The sequence below is a fragment of the Ictalurus furcatus genome, chromosome 25, assembly GCF_023375685.1.
Source record: "Ictalurus furcatus strain D&B chromosome 25, Billie_1.0, whole genome shotgun sequence".
Lineage (NCBI taxonomy): Eukaryota > Metazoa > Chordata > Actinopteri > Siluriformes > Ictaluridae > Ictalurus > Ictalurus furcatus.
The window spans coordinates 11,705,572-11,723,569 of record NC_071279.1 but is presented as its reverse complement, the minus strand read 5'-3'; the positions used below and the strand labels follow the sequence as shown (position 1 = coordinate 11,723,569).

The window sequence follows — 17,998 nt, the reverse complement described above, 5'->3', positions numbered from 1 at the left end:
TTTTTAAAACATCAAAGTGCAGCACACAATATGTCGACATTTTCAAAATGTCAAACAAACAAAATTCACTGGGGACAGTCTGTAAGGTCGCCCTCACCAACATGGTGGCGGTTTTGGCGCGTCATTCTTTTTACATCCTCTGGCGCGATGACGTCAATGACGAAGGATCCAGGGTTTAAAAAGTAAACCTCGGTGTAAAAGGTAACGGCGGTTTGCGGTGATGTTAATAGGTCTGGTCTCATTACTGCCTGCTCGCTGTAATCGGATATATAACTTAGTTTATGTAAATGTTCGAAAGGAAACAGTCAGTGTTTATTTATTTATTAAAATATACTTTAGAGAGTGATAAGGTTCAGCTAACTAACGGTTAACCAGCCAGTGTAATACCAGTCAGCTCTGATAATGTTGCATTAGAGTACCTCCAATAAACAATGTTTATATAATGTTTATAAATAAAGCCTCTGTCCGAGAACTGTAGGGAGTATATGTTAATTTGATAGTGTAAATAGTCGTTGGAGAATGCTTGAATGCAATGAAAAAAAGTGGCTAGCTTTACTGACTGTTTACTGTGTGTGTAGACATAGCTACAGTGGATCTGAAAAGTCTACACACCCCTGTTAAATCTGGAGGGATTTGTGGTGTAAAAGATGAAACGAAAATAAATCATATCAGATCTTTTTTCCCCCCTCCATCTTTAATGTGATATAGCAGCCAACAAAATTCAAGTGAAAAACAAAACGACTAACAATAACCTGGTTGTATAAGTGTACACACCCCTTACACACTAATAGTTAAATAGTCAATGGTTAAAGCAGCTTTTTGCTTGTCATACAGCACTCGGTCTTTTTAGCACGTCTCGATTTGGCCATTTTATTCCACTCTTCCTTGCAAAAATGCTCCATATCTGTCAAATTGTGAACGGATCTGTGTCGCTGTACACAGCGGCACAGCACGATGCTGCCACCACTGTGCTTCACCGTAGGCATGGTGCTCTCTGGGGGATGACCTGTCTTGTTTTTGCTCTGAACATACCTTTTAGAATGATGTCCAGAAAGTTTGACCGTAGCACACTTTCCCACATGGTTTGAGGTCATTTAGTCGAGCTTGGATGCTTTTTTTTATTTAGTGAGAAAGGGCTTCTGTCTAGCCACCCTACCCCATAGTCCAGACATATGAAGAATATGAGAGATTGTTCTCGCATGCAGAAAGTAATCAGTACTTCTCAGATGTTCCTGCAGCTCCTTTAATGTTGCCATGGGTCTCTTGGCAGCCTCCCTGGTAAGATGTCCTTCATGGTACATCTAATGTTTTGGAAATTGTTTTGTAGCACTCTGCTGATCGATGCTTTCAACAATGAGATCCTGTATACGTTTTGTAAGCTCTTTAGCTTCAGTAGTCAACTGAAACCAAGATGTCAAGAAATTCCTACAGAAACCACTGATCTTTAGTTGGGGTTAATCACAATCCCTTCAGTGATGACAAGTGTATGATAATTACTACTGAACATGAGTTTGAATGTGGAGGTTCATTATGAGCATAGTCACACACCCCATTATAAAAGTGTGTGCACACTTATGCAACCAGGTTATTTTTCTTCTTTTTAAAATGGTTTTTCTCCCTGAAGCATTTCTGTTTGATTTTCACTTGAATTCTGTTGGTTCAATGCTACATCATGTTGAAGGTGGGAAAAGATCTGACACGACTGATCCTAGTTTTTCTTTTCTTTTCCCCAGAAAATCAACTAGCATTGCATTTTTGCTGCTAGTATATTTATAAAAAATATTGTATTTAATTTCTTGTCACTATTATACTGTTTACTTGGCTGCTACCGCAATAACTGCTATGTCCATATATGGTATAAGCTAATCTGCTGAATACTATCAGGAAATGTTGTGTGTTTGTATGGGTATATGTGTATATATATGTGTGTGTGTGTGTGTGTGTGTGTGTGTATATATATATATATATATATATATATATATATATATATATATATAATATAATATATATATATATATATATATATATATATATATAATATATATATACTACCAGTCAAAAGTTTATACTCACTCATTGTTTATTTTTATTTTTTCCCACATTTTAGAATAATAATAAAGTGATCAAAACTCTGGAAGAACTCAAATTAAACTATGGGAATTATGTTGTGATAAAAAATCCAAAATAAATCAAAGTAATTGAATATTTTAACATCTTCAAAGTAGACCCCCTTTTTGCCTCAAATTTCCAAAACTGTATTCTTGGCATTTTTTTCAACCAATTTCTTGAGGAATCCCCCTGAGATGCTTTTTAAACAGTATTATAGGAGTTCCCACCTACGCTGGACACTTATCGGCTGCTTTTCTGAATATTTCACTCAGAGACGTCCCATTTAAAACAATATTTTTTTTGTAAATAAAAAGTTGTGTAGTGAAAGAAATGAATATGTCGGCACAATTATATTTTTGTCTACGACACTGATTTAACATTTAATCATACACCTTCAGATCAAAAGGTTTTTAAGATCATGAGAAACAGTTCAGTCAAGTGTCCACAAACTTTTGACCGGTAGTGTACGTGTGTGTGTGTGTGTGTATAATATTAGTTATTCTTTTGCACTACCTGTTATATCAGACACTTCCACACTAAAACTGTGTACTGTTCGGCGCTACACTGTCACTTACTGTGCCTATTGGCCTGTTTTAGTAGTATTGTACTGTCCTGAGTTGTTAGCACACGTTTGCACGTGCACTGTGTGTAGAAATGTGTATTTCTTATTTAGTTCGGTGTCATCTCCTGTGGTTAGTATGTTGTTTTCTGTAGCACTGTGGTCCTGGAGGAACGTTGTTTCATTTCACTGTGTACTGTACCAGCTGTATATGGTTGAAATGACAATAAATCCACTTGACTTGACTTGACTTGACTTGAAAACCCTGCCATGTTAACAGGGGTGTGTAGACTTTTTTTTAAATATCCGCTGTATGATAGTTTGTCTAAAATGACATTTTGATCTATGTGTTTCTGTCCAAATCTCTTAATTTAACAAACAACATGCTTGACCTAATTTTTTTCCCCTGTTTGTTAGTTTTGGCATCAAAATATCGTAAGAAAAATTTCTGGCAAATATAAATGATACAGTAACGTCTTTAAACTAACAAAGAGTATGGTCTTAACAGAAGGAAAATGTTTTACAGTTATGAAATAAAAGCGTTTTCCTTTGAAGCCTTGAGAAACTGTATTTTGTTAGCATTATTATTCTCACCATGTTATGATTTAGCCTACATTTTCATCACGCAGTATAGATCGATGAAAACATAGTGTATGTCACTTGTGATATTAACAACTGCTTTGATCTACTGACGCTATACTTATCATTTCGCGAATATGTGACAGCATGTACAGGTGTAATTCTGCTTATTATTTATGTTACAGGATACCAGCATGAACTGGGATAATCAGTTGAATCACATGATCTCAGCAGCTGACGGCAGTGTCGCGAAAATACGTGTAAGAATATTCATTAAGGCTGACAATTTATTGTGGGTTAGGTACGCTTTTTATTCATCCACTAGTGCATGCCGGGTTTTGCTGCAAAAGAAAATAAAAACTTTCCACAGAGCAGTTTATTATGTATATTGTGAAGTTTTGGCAACTAGGACTGACCTTGCACCAAAGTTCAGGTTGATGTCAAGGTTATGAACACAGGCAGGTTTTATTTCACAAAAATCTCTTGTTCTTTATTCCATAAGGAACGCCTTGCTTTTCCTGGAAGGCTTTCCAGAGAAAGAGAAGGTACTTCTGTTTGAATAGATTTTAATATTTAAGATCGGTTTGTGAGTCAGCCGTAATGTGGTATCTCTTTCTGGTATCTTTCTGCCTTTTTCTTTTAGATGTGTATCCAGTGAGAGATCGGGGTCACGTTCTGGGTTTGGACCATCCTGTACATCTTAGTGGCGCTGTTCAATGGACTGATCTGGCGGCTGTACAGGCCCAGCTTCATAACCAACAACAGGTCAAAATCACACAACACACTCACTGTCTGCGTCTCCGTGTATGTCTGTGTGTGTGTTAGACGTTACACGACGACTAATTTCTGACCAGTAATTCAAAATGTACTCCACCAATCAGCTTTTCTATAGTTAAAGCAATCTTCCTCACCGTTTTTCCACCACCGTGACTGGTCAGCTGCTCCCGGCGTATTTGTCGACTAACCATCGATGTTTCAGGACATCGCGGTTTTTAAGCTGTGCAGCAAAGAATGCGTCTAATTGCGCCTCAGTTGACAAGCATACACAGGCTACAAATAAAATTTTCAACAATAAATCTGTGTATCACATTGCACTATTGCGCTACTTAAGGACGTACCATTTCATCAGATTTTCTATCCAATCAAATGCTCTCGAGAACCTGAAGTGTCCTGCCCGCACCATTCTAAAAATAAGCTAAACGCTATTTGAAAGAGCAGCGCAGCCACTCAATATGTCCCGCCCTGACTTCCTGTTTCAGTGGAAATTACGTCAACACGTCGAATAACGCTGCGTGTTTCAAGGCGCTTCACAGGGCTTTATGATGGATGGAGTGTCTACAGCAGGGAGTTTTTCTGCCACGTCCACCTCTTTGTGCTGGCATGCACCACTGATCAGACTCTAAGCTTCCTGAGCAGGATCGGATAGTGACGAGCAACCCGCAGCAATTTCGCAGTTCTAGCGTGCAAGGATTTTATTTCAATTGTATTCAGCTTTAACGGATGACAAAAAAAAGCGAGAAAAAAAAGATGCAGTCTTGTACAGTTGACTGTAGAGTTGTTTTCATCTAGTCTCAAATATTTTCAGACGAACAAATTACGTTTAGTCTAATTTTCTGTATTGTCTGCCTACATCTCCTTACCATCTGTGCAGACGTGGGTAGAGTAGCCAAAAATTTTACTCAAGTAAACACTACTTATACAAATAGTGACTCAAGTAACAGTAAAAGTAATAATATTAATAACGACTTGAGTAAGAGTAGTAAAGTATCTGACGAGAAGACTACTCAAGTAGCAATTTACTAGTTACTTCAGATCTGATTAATCTGATTAAAATGAAGGGAAAATCCTGAATCTTAGGCGCTAAAAAAATGAGTGGTTGTTGCGTCCAGACCACTGCAGCGTACAGCGAGACTCGCGACCTCATTATACGTGATATAAACGAATTACCAAAGCTACATATATTCATTAACATTTAACAGTAACGGGGAATGCCACCGAATGTAGCGGCGTAAAAGTACATTTTCTGTTATTAAAAATGAACTTGAGTATAAGTATGACCAGTTAAACCTACTCTTAAAAGTACTTTTCCCATCCCCTAAAAAGTTACTCAAGTTACTACCCACCTCTGTATCTGGTTCACGCCAGCTCCCTACAGCAGAAATTAATGAACGTTTTAATTGATTAGTGTGTGGAACCTGTAGTCTGTGTATGTGTAAGAGAGAATGAGAGGGAGCATGATCGCTACAGTGGTGCTTGAAAGTTTGTGAACCCTTTAGAAGATTCTGTATATATTTCTGCATGAATATGAACGTCGTCAGATGTTCAAACAAGTCCTGAAAGTAGACAACGCGAACCCGGTTAAACAAATTAGACCAAAAAATATTACACTTGGTCATTTATTTATTGAGGAAAATGATTTAATATTACATATCTGTGAGTGGCAAAAGTAATTATGTAGATATACAGAAAACTTTCAAGCGCCACTATACAGTGCATAATTTGGGTACTGATTATCCTAATAATGTGTCATAATAATAATAATAATAACAATAACGTGTCATTAACATGTTGTTCTTGATATTCAGACAATTGAGTCCTTAACGCAGAACCTGCGGTCAGTGGAGAGAGAAAGAGATGGTCAACAAAGGCAAATACAAACGCTGCAAGGTGAATATGCGTTCTCTGCCTTTCTTAGTCACACGGCCGTGCTTTCATATTTCCGTAGAGTTTTATGTAAGAACCTCTTTGGTATGCTTTTTTTAACATAGTATAAATAGTATAACCTCTGGGTCCTAAAACACACACACACACACACACACACAACCACCCGAGCACATCTGTGTTTGCGTCATTTCCAGACGAGGTGAGGAGGCTGAGGGAGAGACTGGAGGACCGGGAGAAGGAGAGAGAAAGGACCCAGGACATGGACAGAGAGAAGGTCCCCGCGGTAGAGATGCGGCTGGAGCAATGGAAAAGGGAAGTGGGATGCGAGTTGAGCGCCCTAAGAGGCCGCATCGACAGGGCCACGTCTCTAGGCAACCGGGAGGAAAGGTCAGTCGCGTTGGGTGAGAGTATGAGAATTGCTAAAGGCACTGGTGGATTTTATTCAGACTATGATGGAATATAATATTAGGTTATGGCCAGGTGATGTGTGTAATGGTCTGTGTGTGTGTGTGTGGCTTCAGTTTCAGCTCTAAACTATGCAGGGAGGAAATGGAACAGCTCAGGAGAGAGGTGGACCTGCTCAAAAGCAAGCTGAGTGAGTTTAGAGCAAATTATCTCAGTATGTTTGTGGGCAGTGTGTTTTTCAACAACAAAAAAATTGTATTTTAGTATTTCAATTTATTGTCCTTCATAAAGTAGGGTATGAATCGACTGTATTTACTCACTGATTGTCTTTCAACATGTTGTGTAATGTGACAGATATGGTGATATTGTGTGTGTGTGTGTGTGTGTGTGTGTGTGTGTGTGTGTGTGTATGGCATAAGTGAGGCATGAGCAGGACATGTACCAACAGCAGTCTGAAGCAAGAGAATCAAGGAGGCAATGTGAGCGCAACTGCAAGGTACTGACTCTCCCACAGCAATGTTATATTAATTAAACATAAGTAAACACATTTTAACTAATAACAGATTCTGAACTGTTTAGATGGCATTGGTACACCATTATAAATGCATTTTATTCACTAACCATATGGCAAAGGCACATGATTCAGTGCACTGTCAAGTACGGTGAATTCCATCAGTACATTAACCTCTGGAGCGACTGTTTCTGGACATACAGTCAGGTCCATATGTATTTGGACAGTGACACGATTTTTGTAAAATTTCCCTCTGTACACCACCACAATGGATTTGAAATGAAGCAATCAAGATGTGATTGAACTGTAGACGTTCAGCTTTAATTCAAGGAGGTTAAGAAAACATTAATTAACCGTTTAGGAATTACAGCCATTTTTTACCCATTTCCTCCATTTTCACAGGCTCAAAAGTAATTGGACAGTTGTCTGCTAAGCAGTTTTGTGTCCATGTGTGGCCTGGTTCCTTGTTATTTCATGACAAATTCAGTAGATAAAAAGTCTGGAGTTGTTTCCAAGTGTTGAATTTGCATTTGGTAGCTGTTCATGGGAACTGTCAATATGCGGTCGAAAGAGGTGTTGATGCAAGTGACGGAGGTCATCATTAGTATGAAAAAAAGGAAACAGACCTATCAGAAAGACAGCACAAGAACAGAAAAGCTTTGGTAGAACAATCTCTTAAAAAAGAAAAAAACCTGAGCAGTTCTGATGCAAGATGAACTTGTACCAGAATGATGGGAAGAGAAAAGTAAGGAAGGACTCATGATCTAAAGCATACCACATCATCTGTCAAGCACAGTGGAGGAAGTGTTATGGCATGGGCATGTATGGCTGGGTCACTGGTGTTTATTGATGATGTGATTGCTGATAAGAAGTAGGAGGATGAATTGTGAAGTGTACAGAACTATACTTTATGCTCAAATGCTGCAAAACTGATAGGACGGAGCTTCACAACATACCGCGAAAGCAACTCAAGAGCTTCTTAAGGCGAAGAAATTAAATGCTCTTAAATGTCCAATGACCTCAACCCAATTGAGCACGCTTTTCATTTACTGAAGACAAAACTGAAGGCAGAAACACTCACGAACAAGCAGCAACTGATGGTGGCTGAAAAATAATCCTAATGTTTATGATTGTTGGTTTGTCCAATTACTTTTGAGCCTGTGAAAATGGAGGGACTCTGTCAAAGATATTGCTCTAATTCCTAAATGGTTAGTGCAATATTTGTGTTAAACCCCTTGAATTAAAGCTGAAAGACTACACTTCAAAAACATCTTGATTGCTTCATTTCAAATCCATTGTGGTGGTGTACAGAGGCATAATTAAAAAATCGGCACTTTACAGATACCTGCGTGTATTTCCGGATGTTGATCCAGCACTGTGAATCACTGCTGGAAATGCTGGCACTATGCATATTAATGTTTATAAATCACACATGCTCTTTAACGTACTAATTATTTTAAAATGAAATTCTGAGTTCATGTTTTTTGGGGTTTTTTTTTAAATATAAACTTCTTTCATTAATGTATTTTCATTTTGGTTAACATTACCCACAGTGCCGTTCAGCTACCTGCTGATAGTGTTTCCAGTGGGGAATTAGATATCTACCTCCAGCTCTCTCACCTTCTCATCTGTACACTCTGCTCTAAAGTTTGAACTGTCGTACTAATACTGCACCGAGTCTCTGCGGTGATAAAGCGTAACTGTGTCATATAGCTGCATTGCATTCTGGAACTTTAAGTCCACGTCAATACAGCATTAACCGACAAATTACCACCAGAATCGCTAAGCTCATCACAAAATATCTCAATATAAATATACTTCGTGTGTTTCAGGGTGGATTTTTCCTGTAAGTTCTTAACTGATCAGTCACTTTTTGTTAGAGGTCGACTTATTTTACCGATACCGATAACTAAGTCAGGCGGCATCTGCCGATAACCGATTAAACACCCAATAGTTTAAAAATGTAACACTCAGAGTAAAATATTGCTGAACTTTATTACAAAAATAAACAGTATTGACTGTACCGTGAAAATGTACTATACTTTTTAAAAATTAAATAAATATTAATATATGAACTATTAATAAATATTAAAGTGAATAACACAACAAAATTAGTCAGTGATGGTTTTTATTTGGACGCTCTTGTACTGTATAATGACAGCGGATCCTTCTCAGCTGCTCCCTCAACGGACGCAACCGGGAAAAATGATCGGTTTGGATTTTTCCAGATAACCGATAGTTCCAGCAGTCGTTTATCGGTGCTGATAGGAAATGAAACTTGGATCACGTTTTAAAAAATGACACATTGACGCTGTATGACGTTTTCAGCCGTAGTATGTGTGCAGTAGTCCTTACTCTGATGAGTAACCTTGGTTGCCCTTGTGCTGTCTCACAATTGGTTCTTTGTACAGATACTGGATACCGTCACCGAGTCTTACCGCACACACGGCTTTGAACTTTCCCGGATCATCTCACAGTACCAGCACACACAGCAAGACGTGAGAGATCTCAGGTATGCGTGCACCAGTGAAGCAGTCCTACATAAGTCTCTCGTCTCATGACTCGAGTTACATGTACTGTATTATTTGTGATACAAGTGTCAGACTTTGACCTGACATTTTTTACTGAATTTGCATATTCTGGTATGTAACTGGACTGGGTAAACAATTGTTTCTTCAACTTTAAATGCTAACAGCCTACTACAATTATTTGAGGAAGACAGATTCCCAATTCCTTTCCATAGTAATGATTCAAGGTGACCTTGCGTTTGAGCTTAGGCAGCTTATACTTGACCAGGATTTAAATTATACTGAACTTTGGCTTGAGAGCTGCTGACTTGAGACTTGTCTTTAATTTGTCAGATTAAAATCCTACAAATTCTTAGAGTAAATCACTAACCTTGTTTATTTCGTCTAATGTATTAGGGATAACCACAAAAAGGACTAATGTGCCTTTAATGCAAAATTTTAAAGCTCCTGGTCAGCTATATTTAAAAATAAATAGTGTGTGTGTGTATGTATGTGTGTGGTAGACTTACAGTATCTGGATTGAAGGATGAAGTGAGAGGCCTTATTCTGAAAGACAGACTTGACACACCTGCAGAAACACTGCGGAAATCAAGTAAAGAACACACACCTGTATACTTCTGTGTCTCCTCCCTGTCCTTTTGCAGTCTCTATTTTTACCTCCTGTTGTCTTTCCCAAGATCCTTCGGAGGCAATGGTTGCTGTGGAGATGAGTTCTCGGAGATGGTCACTGTCAGACTCAGATGATGAATTGAGCCCCACCCCCAGTCTCGGAGATATAAGCTCAGATGACCCGGACATATCCTGGCTGGGGGAATCAGGTTCGACATCACTACTTTCTCACACACACACATACAATTCACTCACAGGTATAATATACAAAAGGACACACATCTCTACCTTATCCCACACTCTTAATCTTAGTCTTGCGTGTGGGAGCTGATGCAGGAATCTCAACACACACACCCACTGACCTTTTCTGTAACAAAATGTTACTAAACAAATCAACTAACATTGATCAAGCAAACAGACAACAACAAAGTAGCTATAGACAAGTGGCAGGACAGGAAAATGTTTAATATGCATTTATAATTTTGACTCGGCGTGTCTCTATGATGTTCTCAATGGTTTAGAGAAACGAAGAACTGAGAGAAGAGAAAGGCACTTAGATGGCTTATTAAAAGTGCTTATTAAAACAGAACGTACTGTATAAACTTATCCACACACACTCACTCACAAGCTGATGTTTTTATAATGTAACTGTAACATAAGTGCAGATAGTAAGTATATTTATTTAGAAAGCAGATTTACTTACGTACAAGCGATGTGTATGCGCACACGTGCGTGCACATACACACACACACACACATTTACTGTAAAGGCTCAGCCCACATTTGTGTTTCCTGTGGGAGATTTGCTTCCTAGTTAGTTTCCTGCCATTTCCTCCAAAGTTTAGTGAAAAAAGGTGGTAGTTGATATTATATGGCTCTGACAGCAGGCAAATCACAGGTTTATATTAACACGCTCTTTGTAATACGTTATTCTTTCTTTAGCAACAACCAAAAAACAGGGATTTGTATGGCACATTCCCACATAAACAGCATGGAAAAAGACAACAACGTATAATAGTTGCTATGGTGAAGTTTTATGCGAGGAGACATTCATATAGTAATTTTGGAAGGATCCTCCACTGTCCACGCTTTGTAACAGTCATAGGTAACCTGTAACGTTAGGTTTTTTATTTTATGTAACTTCAATAGAAAAAAAAAGAGGCTGGGAAGAGAACAACTGTTCATACGCAGCTGCTATTACAAGGGATAACATGAACTAACTTGTTTTCAAGGACACTCCACAACGTTGTTGTGAAAAACTGAATGTATTTTTTTCAGTCAATAAAAATGATTAGCTTTAGAAAACCGCTGTGGTGTAAGAGGAATTAAACACTTCAGGTTGTGCTTTTACAGGAAAATAATAGGAAAATATTCCGCTTTCACATCACCCCGCCCTGTTGTTGGTTATTTTCCTGTAACAGCATGCTTTATCGTGTTTTATTCCTTACTTATTATAAGCAGTAATGATGGCCTTCTACGATCACTTTAATCATTGTTTAATCACTTGGTTGTTTCAATCTGCATTTAGACCCAAAACTAAGAGGTCAAGGACGGGTTGCACACTCAAGCCTGTCAGGAAGTGATCTCAGCGACCTGGCGAGTGGATTTGAGAGCAACCATGGTGACATAGATGGCAAAGAGGGAGGAGCTTCAGACAGTTCTCCAGAGCTCAGTCTGCGTGACCTTAGACACTAGAAACAGGCAGTAAAAAGTGATTGATGGTGCAAGTATGACCAGCCACTTGTCTTGTTACTCCAGATACAGTGTTCATTCAGTGCGTTCTGTTCTGCTGTTTAAGCTTATTATTATTATTATTCTGAGATCTAAAATTTCTAAACTCTACTCCTAGAGCTTTCAAGCTACATCCACCAAACTCGTCACAGACCTTCAGTCTGTTTTGACTTAGTGTGCTATGACTTTTCTAACTGATTGGAATAACAGGGTTTTGTTATGGAACGTCACAATGCCCAAAATTCCCATTGACCTACATTTAAAATATTGGACTGTTATAACTCCTTGAGCTTTCAAGCCACTTCCACCAAACTCCGCACAATCCTTCTGTGCCTCTGACGCTGTGAGTGTACTTGTAACAGGGATTCGCACTTCATCCCTCCGTCTATCAGTGCTACCAGTAGTACACACACACTCACTCACTCACTCTTCATATTTCTTTCTATCAATCCTCCTGTATCACTCTCACTCCTTCTGTGTTTGTACTAATAACACTCTCACTCCATCTGACTGTCTACAACCCCAATTCCAAAAAAGTTGGATGCTGTGTGAAATGTAAATAAAAACAGAATGCAATGATTTGCAAATCTCATAAACCCAGATGTTCTTCACAATAGAACATAGAAAACATATCAAATGTTTAAACTGAGGAAATGAACCATTTAAAGGAAAAAATAAGATAATTTTGAATTTGATGGCCACAATACATCTCAAAAAAGTTGGGACAGGGCAACAAAAGGCTGGAAAAGTAAGTGTTACCCAAAAGAAACTGCTGGAGGAACATTTTGCAACTAATTTGGTTAATTGGCAACAGTTCAGTAACATGACTGGGTATAAAAAGAGGATCTTAGAGAGGCAGAGATTCTCTTACAATCTGGATGGAAACATATGTTTCTCTAAAACCTGTATATACCTTTCAGCATTGATGGTGCCTTTCCAGATGTGCAAGCTGCCCATTCGATATGCACGAATGCACCCCCATACCATCAGAGTATGTTATCTATCTTTCTACCAGTAGCTGTCTTTCTGTCTGTCACCCTTTTCTTTCTTTCTTTCTTTCTTTCAAATTCAAACTATCTACAAAGTTTGTGATGACGAACTTTACGTATTTAGTTAATGTTTTACAAAGTTCAACAGGATCAAATATTCCGAGAACTAGTATTTTGTGGCAGACTGAGTACCATTTTAACCAGCACACTGTAATACTCGGTCTGTAGGACAGAACATACTGGGTGCTCTTCTCCATTCATTTTGAGAGTTAGAATTCTTTTGCACTGTTAATCACACCGAGGTTAAAACGACTTGCATGTCTGTTTCGCTTCAATAATGGACTATTTGTCATTTCAAGTGCTATTTCATCAGCTTTGTGTATTAAGCCATGGATCTGTTTTTAACGCTGTTTCTCAGGCTCAGGTGTTTATTCATGTGAAGTTAGAAGTTGTGTAGTGTGCAGACGAGCCTAGCTAGAAATCTTTATCCCACCCCTCAAGTGGAAGCTTTTAAAGATGGGCCAACCTCTGCCCAAGCAACCCATATTTATTTCAGACAATTTCCTCCTCCTGTTATCTGTCCTTACATTTTTCTCTCTTTTAACCACCGAATTACAGCAGGGAGACCAGATAGATTTTTTTAAAGACTTAATAGACACACATGTATTAAGTACCTTTTTTTAAAAAAAAAATTTTTAATTATAAATATGTGTTTGTGTGTATAACTGTGTTGAATGTTCTAGAGGAAAAGGAGAATGTGTTTTCACATTATAGTCATTTGGAATATATATTTTTTTGTTTCTTTGTTTGATAACAGTATTATAGGGCAAATAAATCCATCACTCATGCAAGAGTCAAAATTACACAGGTAAAATTGATGACAATAAAGCATTAAATATATTGTAAAGAAATTTTTATAATAACACGGAAACAGGATTTTTATTTTATACAAAACAGCACTTCTGGCACATGGAGCAGAAAACCACAAGAGAGACATGATGTACTGTATGCTTCTACTAACTTCATAACAAAAAGGTCTGTCGTTGAGTCTGTATCTAACATTTGCTAATCTTAATTTCAGTTATAAAGGTGTACAAATTGAACTTAAAATCAGCCCTGACTCTGCAAAATGTCTTAATGTTCAATATGCATGTGCAATATAATATTCAATCATAATGTTGAATATAAATCCAGCTGGAGAACCAGAATTAAAAGTGTGTGTGTGTGTGTGTGTGTGTATGTATATATATATATATATATATATATATATATATATATATATATATATATATATATATATATATATATATATATATATATATATATCATGAAAAACAACAGCATAAGCATTTGATTCTGGATCAGAGCAAAAACATACAGTGAATTGAAATATAGTATATGGCTTTTTTTAAAACCTGTAAGTTATTGTGAGTGTCACTAAATATTAAATGTTTAAAAATTCCAAATGCCTGAGCAAGCTCTGCCTGATGATGTGTTAGAGTTTCCATTTCAGCCTCTTTCAATCAGACCGCAACCACAAGTGATGAGACCACAATGACGAGACCGATGATGAAACAGAGAGAAAGGCATGAAGAGTCACGTAAACTCGGAAGGGTTTGGTGCAGCATGTAAAGGTTAGTCGTCTCATCGATGCCGCTCCTCCCCTGCTCTTGAGTGACAGGAGCGGTCTTAGTTAGTTACCACTCTCAGACAAGCACAGACTCATCCCAGAGATAGCTGCTCAAACGTTTTGCACGCTGTGATAAACTGTAACTGAATATGAAATGATAGACACTTTGAATTACGGCTGGCAGCGTAGGAGGCATGTGCTTGATCCAAACTTTATGACGTAAGAAACCCTCTAAGCGAGCCACGTAATGAGCACCTTCCAAGAGTGCGTGTTTACAGAACACCAATCTAATACAAGCATGATATTACAAACATGAAGAGAGAGGTTCACTTTCACAAAATAAAAAAAAGCTGCACACATTATTTTGATAACTTTAAAAACCTTCCCAGAATAACACACCACTCCCCACCTCCAGCACATCCAACAATAAAGTGCAAACAAACAACCTACTAAACAGCAAGACACACAAAAAAGCCATTTTTATACTGTGTGACCAAGTGTACAAGTGGAAATCAACACTAAATTTACATAGTTGAGCTGTGAGCACATTTATAATCACATTCACACACAAGCGTGTTGGCATTTAATTAATACAAGCGATTTGTCCAACAATAGATGGTTGTTGTTTTTTTAAATGTCCTAGTTCATACTTTTACTGCTTAAGGACGACAGCACAATAGTTAAATCCCATGATTTCCTGCAAAATTAAAAACTTAGTTATGTTAATCATGTGTACATCTGCTGTAACTACATGCATAGCTGATTACAACTCCACACATGTTATATCAGTTGTTGAACATGCAGTTGTTTAGCCATGTTGGGCAAATGGGATGATTTTTTGTTGGGGGGGCGGTGTAAATTTGTGGGTTACAGTAAACTTCGCTACGTTCACACACACAGAGATTTTTTTTTTTTTATCACTGCAAGTTTCCAGTCACTGTAATATGAAGTCGCAAGTAGGCGTTTATACTAATGGTTGCCATAGTGGGTGGCACAATTAGCATTCGACTTTTGACAACAAATCAGTTTTCTTGCTGCTAAAATGAAACATGCTGGAGGGAGAACGTTCATATTTAAAATTCACCAGTGTGTAAATATGCATTATATCCTATGAGATGAAGGAGAAGCAGCGTGTGCTCTTTGACATTGTGGTCATCTATCTGTGGACAGTCTGGGTCCAGGAAACATTTCGGACTCGCAGGCAGCATGGCGGATCACGCATTACGTGCGCTCTACTGTCTTCACTCCCATTGGTTCTCGCTGCACCAAGTCGCTCCAAATCCATAAAGTTCAACTTTTCTGAACTTTGTCACGTCGCTGGACACGCCGACGTCCAGTCGCCAACCATCGCTGTCGCCAGAAGTCGCAGCTCTTATTGAAAACGGTCTGTAGTCACTTTGTCACTGCGAGTCGCTGTATGTGTGAACTCTACCTTAAGGATCTTGCTCAACAATGACACATTTCTCTCGCCGTGTACTCACTCTGCCTCCTTGCACACAGTTGCTAAAATGTGCACAAAGAATTGTGACCAGCACCAGGGTAGATACAACATTCTTATGATTATTTTCTTTTTTTAATAACAGACACCAGTATTTGTGGTTTTGCTTGAATCAATCTCAGTCAACACTGATGACAGACTCAAGAGCAAATGACTACACTGTTATCCAGGCAACATAGTAATAATCATCCTCACATCAAAGCTCCTCTCTGGTCAGTGATTCCTGCGGCTTGAAAACCAACATCCCACTTAAAACGCCATACTGGATTCTTATAGCAGCTTCACGAGAACGTACGCAATTCCACAGCGATGCCTTTCAGAGCTCGGAGCTAAACGTTTAGGCTCATTGTGGGTTTTGTTTATAGAGGAGCTGTAAAGAATAAATCTGAAGTTCAATTAAACCGTAAACCCTAAATGCCAGCACAACAAATAAAGCATCAGGGTCAGTTTGTTGTTATACAATCACAGCATGTTCTTTGAATTGGATTAAATTAATCATATGGTCCTAGCATGCTACTGTGTTTGATCTATCGCTGCTCTTAATTTCTTCAGAGCAGGCCAAAGGCTGTATTGTGTCTCCTAATAGATAAGTCATGTATAGAGCCACATCAGCAACAACCATAACAAACACACACACATACATATATGTGTGAGTGTGTGTGTGTGTATATACATTTTGTTTAAATGATATCATTTACATGGTATTTAAAATTTGAAGAAAAAAAACTAATCAGTGATTATGCGTGTGTGAATGGGGGAAATGTTTATTATTAAATGTTTACTGAGAAACGACTTCAGATTATCTCTAGACTGACCAATTTTAACACTCTAAATTAGGCACTTAAATTAGCACACTAGATATTTATATTTTACAGTTAGCACTGTCTGTGTCTTATTTACAGGCTTAACAAATTTTACCTGCCAAGTGACCTTGTCTTTAATAGAGCACTCGTTTAGTGTCCCGTTAGCATGTTAGAGCAAGCAGTTATCTAAACAAAATACCACAATTGCTATTCTGTATCATTTAGTTCGGTCTGTGGCATTAAACGTGATCAAACTACAATAAAAACACAAAACACCAGCCGTACACACACACACCTATAGCTGACCAGGAGTATTAAAATTTTTTGCGTTAAAGGCACATCACTCCTTTGGTCTTCATTTTTGGTTATCCCTAATACATTTGACGAAATAAGCAAGGTCTAAGATTTTATCTGAGAATTTGTGTACTTTTATGTAATGGGGTTTGCATGGAGATGGATTTGGGCTGGGGTGTATTTAAATATCATATCATCCTGCACCCTCACTGTGAGGGATTAAAACGACACAAACAAAGCTAATCCTCTCATTTAGTCAACAAGCCTTAGTTTCTTATTTAAAAGAAATATCAAATATTATTATTACACGTCCCTCTGCCTATTTAAAACGGAATTAGGCCCCCAAGAGGCTCAGCAGGTCTAACATCTCTGACCTTGTTTGCATGTTTTAAGAAGCAGAAGACTTGTTCCTTTATAGCGCAGGACTGAGAGACATTCTGCCTCCAAATAAAAAAAAGTGACAGTTTAAAAGCCTCCTAAATCAGAGCTGCGTATAGATCCGGGCCTCGTTCAGTTCCGACTGCAAATTCACGACTGGATAATTAAGCTCACGTTTCAGTTTGGACAAGTAATTGAAAAATTTTTTGAACAGATAGGTGTTTGTGATGATCGAGCTCAGAGGAGGCCTGGGTGTCATTCAAGGCTGTCATGTTAACGGTTTCTCATCACCACTCAGTAGCTGTACATGGAGAGAGGCGTGTCCTCCATCATATCATCCTACAACATAAAAAATAAGCGTATAGTCAGATAATGTTATATGTAAAAACAACCGTAATTGTTCTTTATGTTTTGGAATCGAGGGTAAAGACAATTGTGACTCAATTACGGAGCCAGAGATTATAAACTTATACAATTGAGACCCACCATGGGGAGATCCTGGAGTCGACGGAATTCCGGACGCTCGTTCCTGTGTCGGAATTTCAGGAAAATCAGAAGAGAGACAATGGCAGCGGTCACGACAAACACGGACACCAGGCCGGCCAAGAGAGGATCCATTGATGTATTAGAGTCTGGAGATCACAGTAGCATACAAAAGCCAGGGGCAAAAGGAAAGGGGGGGATTAAGTTAATTCTGCAATGTATTGAACTG

At 38.3% G+C, this 17,998-nt stretch overlaps 2 protein-coding genes across 4 annotated transcripts in view; one reads left to right on the top strand and one right to left on the bottom strand.

The window, feature by feature from the left end:
- Positions 1–13,927, top strand: LOC128601376 (uncharacterized). 2 transcript variants are annotated; one of them, XM_053614540.1, is made up of 12 exons: positions 1–230; positions 3,433–3,507; positions 3,750–3,792; positions 3,891–4,012; positions 5,833–5,914; positions 6,106–6,298; positions 6,433–6,506; positions 6,736–6,812; positions 9,239–9,339; positions 9,859–9,947; positions 10,033–10,173; positions 11,492–13,927. In XM_053614540.1, the coding sequence occupies exons 2-12, from the start codon at positions 3,442–3,444 to the stop codon at positions 11,656–11,658; spliced, it is 1,155 nt and encodes a 384-aa protein (XP_053470515.1). In that variant the 5' UTR covers positions 1–230; positions 3,433–3,441; the 3' UTR covers positions 11,659–13,927. The 2 variants fall into 2 exon arrangements, with proteins under 2 accessions (XP_053470515.1, XP_053470514.1); XM_053614539.1 differs by having other exon boundaries at positions 2–201.
- A 73-nt stretch (positions 13,928–14,000) lies between these two features.
- The window catches only part of LOC128600859 (uncharacterized), a 31,772-nt gene continuing 27,774 nt past the window's right edge, over positions 14,001–17,998 (bottom strand). For both annotated transcript variants that reach the window (XM_053613568.1, XM_053613567.1), the window contains exons 4-5: positions 17,773–17,918; positions 14,001–17,625 (exon numbers count right to left, since the gene is read on the bottom strand). In XM_053613568.1, coding sequence (XP_053469543.1) covers positions 17,581–17,625; positions 17,773–17,918 — 191 coding nt within the window. In that variant the 3' untranslated portion in view covers positions 14,001–17,580. The remainder of the gene's footprint in view (positions 17,626–17,772; positions 17,919–17,998) is intronic.

Coding starts and splice junctions, on each gene's coding strand:
- LOC128601376 (XM_053614540.1), top strand. CDS start 3,442: ATGAACTGGGATAATCAGTTGAATCACATGATCTCAGCAGCTGACGGC. Junction 4,013..5,832: donor AGCTTCATAACCAACAACAG/GTCAAAATCACA, acceptor CTTGATATTCAG/ACAATTGAGTCCTTAACGCA. Junction 6,507..6,735: donor CCTGCTCAAAAGCAAGCTGA/GTGAGTTTAGAG, acceptor GTATGGCATAAG/TGAGGCATGAGCAGGACATG.